This window comes from Platalea leucorodia (genome assembly GCF_965183815.1).
Source record: "Platalea leucorodia genome assembly, chromosome: 2".
NCBI lineage: Eukaryota > Metazoa > Chordata > Aves > Pelecaniformes > Threskiornithidae > Platalea > Platalea leucorodia.
Genome location: NC_138824.1, coordinates 128,911,435 through 128,925,958, shown reverse-complemented (window position 1 = coordinate 128,925,958; position 14,524 = coordinate 128,911,435). Strand labels below are relative to the sequence as shown.

At 39.2% G+C, this 14,524-nt stretch overlaps 1 protein-coding gene across 1 annotated transcript; it reads left to right on the top strand.

Annotated features, from left to right (window-relative positions):
• Positions 1–1,139: 1,139 nt before the first annotated feature.
• Positions 1,140–14,459, top strand: METTL16 (methyltransferase 16, RNA N6-adenosine; the record flags this gene model as incomplete). Its single annotated transcript, XM_082336713.1, has 8 exons — positions 1,140–1,321; positions 1,532–1,731; positions 4,105–4,245; positions 7,482–7,597; positions 8,280–8,422; positions 11,431–11,500; positions 13,293–13,382; positions 14,274–14,459. Exons 1-8 carry the CDS (start codon positions 1,194–1,196, stop codon positions 14,457–14,459), a joined length of 1,074 nt encoding a protein of 357 aa, XP_082192839.1. The 5' UTR covers positions 1,140–1,193.
• Between the last annotated feature and the right edge of the window lie 65 nt (positions 14,460–14,524).

Here is a 14,524-nt window from a genome sequence, read left to right as displayed (position 1 = left end):
GTGTCAGAGGGGATGCTAGCATATTTAAAGTGAATTTTTAAACAACATACAATAAGTCGTTTTGATTCGTATTTGGCTTTTTAAAGAGGAAAACATCTTTAAATAAAAGAATAATAATAGATTAATACTAATCCTTTTGTCTGAGGAACCACAGTACCGTGTTAGGGCAGTGAGGACCATTCCTGCCCTACTGATGAGAAAACTTGGAAGTGAAAAGAGTCCAAGTTCACAACAGTGAGCACAAAGCCAGGAGCTGAAGTCAGGTTTAATTCCCAGTTTGAGGCTTTGTTTTGCTGTGCCTACACACTATTTTAATTGAGGCTGGTGTTTTGTTTTGTTTTGTTTTTTTTAAATTAAAGGAGACAGGACAAAGCTCATTGTAATACCCTTTTGTCTTTATTTATGCTCAACAAGCAGAGCAGTATGATAACTACCGGAAGTATATGCTCTAGATGTGAAACTGTGCTTAAAGTGGGGGAATTCTCAGAAATCTTCTCCAAGTACGATATCGAAGCCTTTTTTTCTTTTCTTTTTTCCCCACGTCAAACCGCGTAATCCATCATTCAAAACCCAGGTATTTTGAAGCTGACCGTGCAAGGTACGCCACAGGCAGCAGGCCCTGGGCCGCTGCTTGGTCATCAGTGACGTCATGCAGCACTTGTACAGAAATCCGTGACTGTGAGGTGTTTCAAGGACTGTTAAAGATCTCTGTTAAAGATCTTTAAACACTGTTAAAGATCTGAGGTAGCGGAGGCGCCTTGGGCGGGTAGCACCCGCGCCTCAGGCTGTGGGGTCTGAGCCGGGGCAGAGCGGCCGCCAGAAAAATGCAGCTTTAAGCTGTTTACATAATTTTATTTTAAATTTGCTTTTATTACTCATTGAGTAACTAACTCTGAAGCGATGCTGCCCGTATGTAGAACATTTAGATTATAAAATACGCCGATGGCCTCTTTATCCGGCCGGTCCCATGGCGGCAGCGCTGCCTCCCCGCTCCCCCGTCACGGCCGTGGGTGATGGTCTGAGCCGCGGCTCTCCCCGCCTTCGCGCCCCCCCCGCCGCCCGCTGCGCTTTGGTACGCCCCGAGGGGCCGCGGTGCGCGCCGGGAGCGGGGCGGGCGGTCGGAGGCGGCGGCGGGTGAGGCCGTTATCGCGCCCGGCGCTGCCGGCGGCTCCTCTAGCTCCTCACCGCCCGCCATGGCCCTCAACAAGTCCATGCACGCTCGCAACCGCTACAAGGACAAACCGCCCGACTTCGCCTACCTGGCGGGCAAGTACCCCGAGTTCCAGCAGCACGTGCAGACCACCCTCACCGGCAGGGTGAGGTAGGGCCCGCGCGGCGGCCGGGGGCGGGGTGGGGTGGGGTGGGGTAGGGTAGGCCGGGCCGGGCCGGGCCGGGCCGGGGCAGGCCGCGTCCCGGGGCTGTGCAGCGGCTCCCGCCGCCTGCCGAGCGCCATGTGTGCGCGTGTGTCCGCCCCCCGGGTGTGGCGAGCCGGAGGGCGCTGGCACCCATAACCGCTGCTTGTACCTTTCAGCCTGAATTTCAAGGACCCCGAGGCGGTGAGAGCTCTGACGTGTACCCTCCTGAAGGAGGATTTTGGGCTTACGATCGACATCCCCGTGGAAAGGCTTATTCCGACCGTTCCCTTGAGGCTGAACTACATCCACTGGGTGGAGGATCTCATTGGTCACCAGGATGCTGACAAGCAGGTCCTTAGGCGAGGCATTGACATAGGTACTCAGGAACGTTCAATTCCTTATTTACTGTCAGTGAAACTAGCTGATAAAATTTGTTACGCATCCATAGAGAAACAAAAAAATCTGAACCGTGCTCGCCATGGTGAAACAGGCGATCTGACTGCACTGGTGTTTCAGTTGGCTTCTTGGTGGGTAGGATTTCTTTGCACAATGGCCGCAGCAGGCAATTATTTGGCTTTTTGTGTCCTTGAACTCTCTTGAGTGTATCTTTGTGTGGTATACAAAAATTATGCTGCTAGTAACACAGGCAGAAATGTAATTCAAAAGGAATTAAAAAAAAAATTGATGGCATTTCTTTCCAGTCTTCTAACTGGTGAATTATGTTATATTAGCAATCTGTTAATTTTACTTTTACTCTCTCTGCACGAGAGAGTTTGTGAGTTGCATAGCAATGTTTTCTAGCATTCCTTTTAATAATTTGTTTTCTGTGGTGTCAGGTGTATTTGATAGATGAATGATCTGTCTTTTTTAAACCTCGATTGATTTATTTAAATGCAGATATTTTCATGAACTAAATTGTAAAAGAGGCTTAATTAGAAGCCCAGGCAAATACTAGCAAAGCTGCCTTTTGGTTGTAGATGGTCAAAGATTCCCTGTATATGGTTGCAAACAAAACATTTTTTAAACTGAACTAAGCATCCAGAGATGGGTGATATCGTCCAGTGCATGTGTCTAGGAGCATTGCAGCTTGTTCAGTTTCAACATCTGGATTATTGGACAAAATCTGCATAATGTCTGGATTAAGCAGTAAATTAATATAAACAGTTATTCAGTAAAGAGGTGAATTTGTAACGTACACTGATGCACATAAGTTGGTTTTCATTAGAAATAAAAAAGGCAATCTCTGTGGGAGCAAGGAGCTATATTCACACACAAATAATAAAATTGGCATTTGGATTCCAAATTTTTGGTGATTCTAGATGAATTTTTTAAAAAGTACCTGTGATGGTACATTTGAATTTAATTCACCTCTTTTATTTTTGTCAATAGAGTCTTCCTTTACGATTTCAAAGGCTTGTTTTTGAAGATTGTTTTGTGCTGAATTAAACTCATAATGAAATTGAGAAAAGCTGAAATTTCCTTTTTAAGTTATGTTTTAATGCTTGACATTAAAATGCTAAAGTTACTGACTTCCTCAAAGTTTAGGTTCAGTAATCTCAGTTACCATGCTTGTTTTTATATGAATATTTTCTTGGTATTTGCTAACATGATTTTTTTTTTAATGGAATTTTTTAATTCCTGAAACTTACTGACTTGCTTTTTTAGCTGGATTTGTGATGGATACAAGGTTTATATCATCACATGGTGTGTGTACAGCTGCTTTCCTTTCATGACTTTTAAACTTGTTAGCCAGCTTCTGCGTATTTGCTATTAGGTTGCATTTTCGAAAACAATTTCTATGAACTTCATCATGGTAGGTGGTTAAGTAGAAGAAACAGATCCTTTAAGTCCTCCAAGTATTAAAAAAATCTTCAGTTTGAGTTTGCAGTGAGCTTTGGTGTTCCAGCTCTGGGAAGGCAGTAAGTCATTCAAGAGGGATGTTATGGGAGTACTGGAAATAACTGCATGCTTTTGCTTACTGACAGACATTGTTATTTGTGTTTCAATAAGTCACTATAACAGTAGACTCTCGATGTATTTGTGAACTCAACTTTTGTGGTGGTGAGATATTTTTCCCTTTTCTTGTATCCATTGACTTTAATCCTAAATTTGATGGCAGTTCGTAATTGGATCACCTAGATATGCCATAATTATGAGAAGGAATAATTTTGTGCTAGCGTATATTTCTATTTGTTACCAAGTTTTTAACTGTCTGGCTATCTTTTTAGATATCTTAATTGGCACTCCTGTTTCTTTGATTGTTTTGGGCATTAGGGAAAAACAGTCTGATGTAACAGAAATGTAATTTTTTTTTTTTTTGTGGTTGCTGTACGCATCAAAGTAAATTATTTGTTGTGGATAACAGAAAAATGCAGAAGAAATACATTTGTGATAGGTTTTGTGGGTTTTTTTTTAGTAAAACCAGTTATTTGGCTTTTGCTGTGTAAATTAATCATTGTCATGTAGAAAAAAAATAGCTTAAGAACTCGATAACTTACTCGAAAATTTATTCCAGGTTGTTGAATTAAAAAAGCATTAAAAATTATTAAAAATGCATATATGACCGTTCTGTATTTCAAATTAAGAAAATGAAGTTCACTAAAGAACTGAGTAGTAGATGATCAGTAACTAAGGTTTTCTTGAAATTAGTTCTTTTTGTTGTAAAAAGTAACAAAAAAAAGTTAACAGCCACACTGCGTGTAACACCAGAGACTTGTTTTGCCTTTCTCATGGCTTTTCATTTCTGCAGGGACAGGGGCATCTTGCATATACCCATTGCTCGGAGCAACTTTGAACGGCTGGTATTTTCTTGCAACAGAAGTGGATGATATGTGCTTCAATTATGCCAAGAAGAATGTGGAACAGAATAACTTGTCTGATCTTATAAAAGGTATGATATAATAAGGTATTTTGTAGCATATAAATGTTGTGATGTATTTTTGCCACGTTCAGTGGCATATCAGAATCCGTAGACCTGCCAACTACATGCACAATTGTTTTTACTGAAGCAGAATGTTTACTAAGGTCTGCATATGCTTAAGTCAGGAAGTCACAGCTTGCCCAGAATGGGATGTGTGGATAGAGAACTACTCATCCTTACAAAAATCTGAAAGTTAAACTTCACCCTGGGCTGTTTTCTTCTCTCCATATTTTTTGTCTGTTAGTGAGGTATTTCTCAGAGTTCGTGCTGTTTCTGCTACTAGGAGACCTGGAGCGCTCCCCTCAGATAATTTGCATGACACTGCCACATATATGTATCTCACCCAGAGAGAGTCCTTTGTCCTCATTTCTGAATTAGGTCCTAATGGTGCCTGTGGTAGTACCAGTATGCCAGACTTGGTCTGTGGATGATCTTGGAAGATTTTCTGTGGGAACTCAGCACGCTAAAAGGCAGGTCCATTATTCAGCTCTGAAATAAAATCTTTACTTTTGCTGGATTTTGGAAGTATCCTTTTTACCAAACTGTTGTTGTTTTGGTCTGTCCTCCATGTCAGTCGTGAAGATCCAGAACTTGATGTGGAGAACGACATTTTTCTGTACTGCTGCCATCATAGGATTTTTAGTGGTGTGGTGGTGTTTCGCTATACTGGAAAAACCTCTGGCAAAGGAAAATGCCTCATGTGAAGCTGTTGTGCCAAAGGTGACAAGTCAGAGTAAATGACTGATTGCTGGTGGGCAGAGCCACAGGCAAGGGAGTACCACTGGAGGTACCCGTAGCCAGACGCTGCCTGGGAATGATCCACCCTGCCACTCTTTAACTCCTGGGCCTGAATTGCTTAGCTAGAGCTGAGTATGCTACGGTAGCTAGTAACTTGTTTAGCAAGGCATTTTGGAGTCAGATTAGAAATCTTTCTGTACCTCTGTTTTTTAAAAAAAAAAAAAAAAAAAAAAACCACACAATTTTTGTTATGTTGTAAGAGACTCATGAAATTTTTGCCAAATAGCTTCATTTGGAGATCATGTTGGAATATAGCCTTTGTTCTTCTAACTTCAGTGGAAAAAAAATAATTCAGTGATAGTAAAAACAGCAGTAATGCGGCGATGATTTACTAATTGCATCATAGCTTCTTTCTTCCCAGAGGAAGAAAAGTAATGTTTTTTGGCTGAGAGTGAAATACTGTTTGCAGTAACTTTCTTCCAAAGGGAATCTCTCCCGTATGTGCAAAACAGAAACTGATAAACCTGGGGATTGATTGTAAATGTGAAAAAAAAAAAAATTACATGGTGTTCCGAGTTGTGCATCTATTTTACTGGGATGGGATGATGGCCAGAATTTTTCTGCTGGTATTAAAAAAAAAAAAAAAATCAGTACCCAGTATGTAATGGTAGGTTAAGAGATTTTCAGCAACTTGGCCTCTGGAAGTTTTCAAACTACTTGTAAGGTAATTTAGGATTGCTCTGCGACATGATTATTACATTGTTTGCTTCCTGTTTGTTTTATTCACTTTCTTATTTCCAAATAAAATCACATACTGTCACTTAAACAGCTTGAACGGTATTGCTAACAAGAAAGGCAGTGAAATACTATTTCAAAGCATTTATATAAGTAAATGTGTCCTCTGTGTGCAACAGCAACTGCTATGTTACACCTCAGTGCCAAAAGTATGCACTGTGCAGCTTCTGGAGACATTTAGTGATTTCTTGGAAGTCTGTGACCTGAAAACCGTCAGTCCAACTGATGTAATGGCTGTCTGAAGAACTTTTGGCTTTGAGTGTGATGTGTAATTGTAATTAGTAATTTGTATTTAGTAATCTGATTTTATTAGTTCACCATTTTTAATGTTATAAGGGGAGCAGGGGAACGGACATCTACAGGGATAAGAAAGCATCAGACTTTAATGTCAGCAATTTTAAATGTGAACAACTTAATATAAGAAGAAATACTAAGTGTTTAATTTAGAAATTTAAGATTATAAAATAGGAAACAATGTGTTAATATATTTTTAAAATTAACTATCCTTCCATTTTCATAGGATTTAAAATTTGTTTCTCTCTTGACTGTAAACTTCTGTACTGGAAATGCTTGTGACTTACAGAACTGCAGCTTTAAAGTTAGTGGGTGTCCTAGGTATTATTTTTGCTATATATAACAGGAACTTTGTTAATCACCTGCTACCCTAACAATTTTGTATTCTTAGGATGATGATTGATAAACTGTAGTAGTAAATGTTAGGAGAGAGGCATGCCTTCTGCCTCCGTTCTAAATGTCTTCGTTCTAAGTGCGTTATCTGTGAATTGCAAGACTGGTAAAGTCTGCAGGAAGTCCTGCTTGTAATAATTTCTATACATGCTTTAACTGGACTTCATCCATATTTAAATTCCTGCTCCTTGGGCTGGAGTTCCTATGGTCTTCAGAAGACGTGTGACAGGGCTTGACCGCAATTTCCAAGGGAATTATAATAGCCTTTGGGGAAGGACAGTGAGAGAGAGATCTATGTCGGATGTTTGCCTTCATCCTTGTGATGGGTAATAACAAGTTGGTGGACCGTAGTAAGCGGAAGGTTTGTCCAGAAAGGAATTCTAATCTTTTTCTTCCCTTGTGATTCTTTTAAATCGTATAAGACTACAGTTCCTGTGCAGGATGCATAATATTGTTAACACAGTAATTCTGTTTTATTATAAGATGAGATGTAAAGCTAACCTTGGGGCTGTGTAGCTTCAGTGAAGATAGCTTTATCTTAGTCTTTCTCTTTCTTAGCTTTACACTCTAGAAAGACCGAATAGTACATTTTCTTGAGTGCAATTCTAGAATTCTCTGTGTGGGATTTCTTTTATCTCTCAGGAGCCTGTGGGGTGATTAACTGACAATTGTGTTAATTTTTGGAAGAACTTAAAGTGAATTTGCAGTTGCATCAGGGAACTCAGTATGACTCAAGCAGTTCCTATTGTTTTAAACAGACTTGGGTAATTTTACTACTGTGTATAAACATACAAGCTGTTTGTATGGTAACCGTTAACCTAAAGTCTTTATTTGCATGCTGATATTTGTTACTTTTTTTTGTAGAAGATATTGTTTAGAAAGTATGGTTTTTATATGATATATGGTTTCAAGAAACACTGAAATGTAAATGGCATGCTAGATAAAATATGAAGTTCTTTACTGACCAAATTCCTGTTTTGTATTAGTGGTTAAGGTACCACAGAAGACTCTACTAATGGATGCACTGAAAGAAGAATCTGAAATCGTTTATGATTTCTGCATGTGCAACCCCCCCTTTTTTGCCAACCAATTGGAAGCAAAGGTAGGCTAACAAACTAAATGTTGCGTGTACTTCAGTGAGTGGGAGGGCAGCAACAATTTAATCTCTTCCCTTGGGGAAGGTTGAGTGGAAAATCCCAGATCATTATGAAACAGCATTTAAGTGTTCTCCCGCCCCAGCCCCAAAGGAGTTTTGAAAAACTTAACTGTTACCCTTTCTAAAGTGGAGGATGACCTGTAGAATTTTTTCACAAGTTCTTACTGTCTTAGAGAATTAGTTGGGAAAGTAGACAGCTAGTAAATCTGAAATCAAGTGCATAACCATGGTACAGAGGAATTAGTTTCTGGCATTGTGCCTGTCTGTAATTTTTGTTTCCTTAGTGATTTAGGCAATATCATACAGCTCAGAACAGTTCTTGCAATACCCACTGAATATAGTCAGAAACTTAACTCTAGCATGTCTTACATCTGTTGGAACCGCATATTTCATATTAGCAGGATACTGATGTGTGACAAGTAACTTACATAAATTTGAGATTGTAGGGAATTCACTCAGTTATGCTTATTTTGAACATATCTTTGTCTATTATCCATGGTTCTGATGGGGGGGAGGATAACTAGAGGTGGTGGCACTTGCTACCCGCTAAAGATTGAGGCAGGAAGCAGTGTACAAAGCAGCCTAAGATTTCATTAAGTGTTCATCTCAAATGTTCTTTTTTATCCAGGGAGTAAATTCTCGAAATCCACGGCGTCCCCCTCCCAGCTCTGTAAATACAGGAGGGATCACAGAAATCATGGCTGAGGGGGGAGAACTAGAATTTGTCAAAAGAATTATTCATGATAGCCTACAACTTAAAAAGAGGTTACGGTAAGTGCTTTGTCCAGTTAAAAAAAAAAAACACAACACCTTTTATCTGCTTCTTTGGTGGAAATCATGTGAAAATGTTATTTTAAATAAGGAATGTAGCTGTGGTCCAGTGGTATCTGTTTGGTTTGTTTAATGATATATGCATATCAGTAATCAGTCTCGGTTTATGTAAAATTAATTGTTCCTGAGCATCAATTACGACTCATCGTTGGAGGTATTTAAAGGCAGAAGGCAAAAAAACCCTATACCAGTGACACTTGTAGCTTGCAGGTAAATTAGCACACATAACCTGCTAAAGACAGCCAGTGTTGATTCTTAAGGTCATCTGGGATGGGAGGATTTATGACATTGCCTAGGTATCTGTTTTAGGTAGTTTCTATCTTTTCCAGGCTGAATTTTGGTAACTTGCAGCTTTGCCTACTGAAGGGCACTGTTGTACCGAATGCTATCTTGGGTGAACATAAGCTGCAACAAAAAACATAGTGAGACCTTGTTTTGAACATGATAAACAGATGGCACATCTTCAGTTTTTTGACTATCAGACTTCCCCTCCCCCAGTGCTGTACAGTATTCCTCTAGCTCTTCTGGAAGGTTCCTTCAGTTGTTTTTTAATATCCTTGTAAAATACAGCTGCCAAAATTTTTATGTGTGTATTACCACAGCTTCATCAGTGCCCTAAGCAAAGGAAATACAGCCTGCCTTTTATACATTCAAGAAGTGTTCTGATTTTTTTTTTTGTTTAGACCCTTCTAGGCAGAGCATTGCATTAGAATCTCATCTTCATCTCTCTACTACCAAAATTTTTCTTTAGAATGTTTGTTTTCTAGTAATGGGCCTGAAAAAATGAAGCATATTCAGGTTTTGGAAAAACAAGACAAAGCAAAACTGCATTTGGCTCTGTTAGAAGTGCTTCTGTCTTGTAGTGCTTTGAAGAAAAAAAAATTGAGAAGGTTTGCAGAGGTTGCAATTTCATAAGTGTTGAAACTTTTTAAATTTTTTTTATTTAATGTCCTTCCATTCTCTCTCATCCCCCAAATCCTGTAAAATATAAAAAGGGGATAGATAGTATGGCAGAGTGATAAAATAAAGGTTTTGATGTTCAGAAGTGTTTACAAGCCAGAAGAATTAAACTTTCGAGAATTTTAGCAGTCTTTTTTGTGCCAGCAAGGACACTGAAAAATGGTATTCCTGTCAAAGTTTCTAGCTAGAATGTTATTTTAGGCTACTTGATGTAGACAAGCTTTTAGGTGTGTATGTTCTTAATTCATGTCTAAAATAAATGCAGTGATCTTTTCAAAACTAAATATAAGCTAAAACGGTTGTTCTGAATTTAGTCAGTGATACAATGGGTGAGGGGAGGCAGGTCAGAAAGGAAGTGATGGTATATATGTACATATTTTAAACGTTCTTCCACTTACAGCTGGTTCTGTAAGGTAGGGGCAGGGGATGCATTTGCGATGAGTTCTGGAAATGCAATAGCAACGCGGTTTCTGGTTCCACATGGTGTGTGTAGATCCAGAGGAAACTTGCTTTTGGTAGGTTGCTGTTTGACACCTTGAAAGGAGTGGCAAATGTAGTGGAGAACTGACTGATGTTACTCTCAAGGCAAGGAGTCTTTGCCTTGAAAAGGTGATGTCGAATTATGAGGAATGCATCATTCCTGTATTGCCCCTTTTGGCAACAGCACTTCTTTAGGAAAGAGGAGGGTATCTCTTAATCTGATAAATTGATAGCGTAAGGCATAGAACATACCCACATGCTAACTGTGTATCATATTTAGGAAAAATAAGCTCTATGTGTTTGTGGGGTAGGAATGGTTCAGTTCATGTTTTTGAATAAACTACCATGGTGAATCTGTTACAGAAAGAACAGTTTACTTAAAATACTGTTTCCTGTATAGTTAGAGATAAGGTTTGGCAACTCTACCAAAGGGTGTGAGTAATGAACTGTTAGTAGGTAGAGACTCCCTTGGGCCAGGAGATGATCTTGACTTATTTACCCCCATCCCCACTTCAGTTAGGAGTCGCAGGTTCAGTATTTTATAATTTTGGGAAAGATGTGTCGTTTAGTTTTGCTAGAAATGTTGGGGTTTAATTTTAGTATTGCTGTGTGAAATGTGTATATTGCTTTATGCAGGAAGTCAATTTAAATAATTGTCCCTTAATACTACGGATACTTTTTTTTTCCTCAGTTTACAGTATATTTAATTTGTATATGTGAGCAATTTAAAGTGCTTGCCTTCAATTTAGATGCATAGTCTTGAGGAAACTGTCCCTTGATAACTGGGAACTCCAATTTTCATACTTTAATACATTATATTTACAAATAACCTTTTTGGATCCAGTCATCAAAAAAGTATGGAAGAGGGGGTTGTAGAGCTCAAATAGTAGTTTAGATGAAGAACAGAGGTGTAATGTTTGGAGATATTGCAGATATGGAGCTGGGTGGGAGGATAAGCTCCACCAGAAGTGGGAAAATAAATTTCTTTCCTTTGTTTTCCACCGTTGGTTTCCTTGTGAAGTATGAGTTAGGTGATGGAAACCTGGATAACGAGTTATGAATGAGCAGAAGTGGTAGTCAGTAGGTCTGCTTCTGAGGCACAAATGTTTGTCAATAGTTGAATATTCCTTTTTATTCTGATTCATTCTCCAAATAAAGTGGAGAAATTGAAAACAAAATTATTGTAAGGGGTAACATCTTCCACATAACTAAAGTCACTCTTTGAAACAGGATTCTTGGTTGTTTAGACACTGTTTCAGTAATAGACTTAATGTATTTCCTAAAAAGTTGAAGAGATTCCCCTGTCGAGTCTGTCTTTGGGCTTTCTGTTCCAATTCATGTTGTGCTATATCCTAGTCTCTGTTTAAGAGTGTGATTATTTTCTTGTTGTTTTGTTTTTAAATCTCCTATTGTTCTTGCAGGTTTCTGATCCAAGTAGTTCTTTCTGGTAGTTGGCATTTTCAGTTGATCTGCATTTGTAAAATGCTTTGTTAATGTGTTGTTTGCAGATGGTACAGTTGCATGTTGGGGAAGAAATGCAGTTTAGCACCATTGAAAGAGGAACTTCGAATCCAGGGGGTGAGTTTGTATATAGTCCACGTATAGCCTGTATATGTTCTATACAATATATGCTATGTTCCGATGCATGTGGGTAATTACTATTGAATTATTTTACTGAGCTTTTATTTACAAGAATGAACTGCACTTCCTTGTTAGGGAAGCACTCAAAGCAGTTAAGATTTAATTGTTGTAGATTCAAACCTGGTGGATAAGTAGCAGATATCGTCTCCAGATTTTTGTCTTTGTCACGTGTAGAAGCATGTCTTCGTCCAGTCTAGAACATAACAGGGTTTCTGCTTTAAAATAGCCTGAACAGGGCTGTTTAAAAAAAGAAAAAAAATGTAGCGCTCTTTCCTCTTAGCTAACCTGAAATCTAGCAATTTGATTGATAAAAGAAATTGTAACATTACTTAAACGGTGGCATTTTTTTGTTTGTGTTCAATTCTAGCACCAAGTAAAATTGAACCTTGTGCTGCTATTCTCATGCAAGAAGGCTGTGCAAAGGACTTTTTTATGGCTTTCTGCAGGAAGCGTAGTCTTCTCTAATTTCCATACAAAGAAAGTGATTGTGAGATCTGTCCTGTATATGGTGGAGAGGCGAAGGAAAGAACGCATGGTGAAATCAAGTCCCAGAAAGATGAACTACAGGCCATAGGGAATCCTTAAACTCAGTGCCAAAAGCAGATGCTGAGCTAGGCACCAAATTTCAAATATCTGACTTTACTCACTATCCTTGAACTGTTGCATCTCAGTCTTAGTAAAGTGTGAGAAATCCTTGCGAACCTTGCATAGAAAAGCTGAGTTTTCCTCTTGTGTTTTTCTTGAAATTACCAATTTAATTTTGTTCATGTTTATAATCTTTGTTGTAATAGAGCTGGGAATATGTTGGTTGTAACCAAGCGCAGGCTGTGTTGTGGTTCAGGTTAGGATGCAGCATAAATATTCCAAGAAGTCCACTCATTGTTCAGACTGTCTTGACATTTGCTGTATTTATTGGAAATTTTGAAAGAATTAGGAATCTGAAGGCAGGAAAAGTTCCAGGATAGAGACACCTTTTCCTCTCTCTTTTTGAAGGCATTTCTCAAAAGTAAGAAATTTTTTTTTTTTTTTTTTCTGTGCAGACCTGGGGCTTATGCTCTGGAGCTGATAATTCAGAGTGAGGTGGGATGGTTGGTACTTACCCTTGCTAGCTTTTAGCACGTTCTCCATACCATACGTAAATGCCTTACAGCATCCGTGTGTGGAAAGACTAGTTAACACTAGCATTGGATTGAGCTTTATATTTAAAGGCAGCGTAAGCTCAGACTTGAGTTTTTGGGGCAAAGATAGAGAAGTGTTTCTGGGCACACATCTGCCATCTCCAGACAGGTGAGTGGCTTGGCTTCCCAGCCCTTTGTTCTGTGTTCCTTTGTAACAGCAATGGGTTCAGTATTCAAATGTGGAACAGGAGCAGGTTCTGAACAAGGAGAAGGAATGTGCTTTTGCAGAATCGGAATGCAGATGCGTGCTGTAGGTGTGCTGGATTGCTGCACAAAAAGGGTCATGTTGTGTGTTGCTGAACTTGAAGCTCTGAAAGGGCATAGACGTGGCAGGGCAAAGATGGGAAATCCTGGGCATGGGTACCAGGCTTGGCACCGACCAGCTTCAAGTGGCCCTGACATCCATGAGCAATGTCAGAAAGAATCTCCATTTCTGTTATGAGAAAATGACTCTATGCTAACTTCATAATTTTTTTAAATTTGAAAATACGTGCAGTAAACCAGTGTTTATGAACCAGTGAAATGAAGTTTTGTATTGCTTCTTTGCATAGGTTCCTAAAGTTACTCATACTGAATTCTGTCAAGGACGCACCATGAGATGGGCACTGGCATGGAGCTTTTATGATGATGTACAAGTACCTGTAAGTAGTTTAATTTTGGTTTGCTTGTGATTGTCTGTGCCTCTTATTTGAAGAAGGGCCTAATGAGCTGTAACTGCTGTGAAACAAACTGTTCTCCCTCAGACTGGAACATTGGATGCTCTGGGCTGTATGGACAGGGGGATTTCTTAACTGGCTGCCAGTCTGTCAGCAGTTGTTACATGTGATTCATAAATGACCTATATTTAGGGAGGAAAAAAGAAACCTGTGCAGGAGCTTCCTGTGGGTTTCAGTGAAAGTAGGGGTTGCTTGTAAAATACTTCAAATAGCAATTTAGTAGTATTAAAAATACACTAAATTTGGGGCTAGATTTGAACTTAAAGCTTCCTTCTGAGAACTTGGTTTTAATTTACCATGCAGATTCTGTTACCAAATAGATATGAACATGTCTAGCTCAGACTTGCCTACGTGAATGTAAGTGGAGCTTGTTCACCTTAACTAATGTGAGCCGGTTGCTTTTTTGGATCCAGATGTACATGTACTGTAGGATAGGTATAGACAATAACCAACCTTATAGAAGATGCAACTAAACCTTCAGTGAACTTGGATGAAATGTAGATATTAGCACTTGACCTCTGTTCCTAAGAGTAGCTGCACTTCCTCAGCTCACAGAGAGCTAGTAGTTTGTAGGAACCAATGAAGCTTTTTGCCGAACATCTGAAGATACACTCCTGTCCATCAGGCTAGCATAAAGTGCATGATCCTGTTAGCTGTTTTTAATCTAAAACTCTTTGGAGTGAAGTAAAACTCAGGCCATGTCAATGACTGTTTAGTGGCTTGCATTACACTGTTAATCCCCATGTCTTCTGAGTACAAAAGTCGTCCCACTAATACTGCATAGCTTTGTAATTTTTTTTTTCTTTCTTCTTCTAGTCACCTCCCTCTAAAAGAAGAAAATTAGAAAAACCCCGAAAACCAATTACATTTATGGTCTTGGCTTCTACAGTCAAAGAGTTATCCATCAAAGCTGCAGCTATGGGCTGGGATGCTGTCGAGGCTATTGCTGTGGTGAGAGCCTGGGTAGAGAAGATTCTCACTGATCTAAAGGTAAAGTATTAAGTATTATACGTTAAAACAATATCCTACTTGAAAGCATAACTGTGAGAGGACAGTATAAAGTTCTG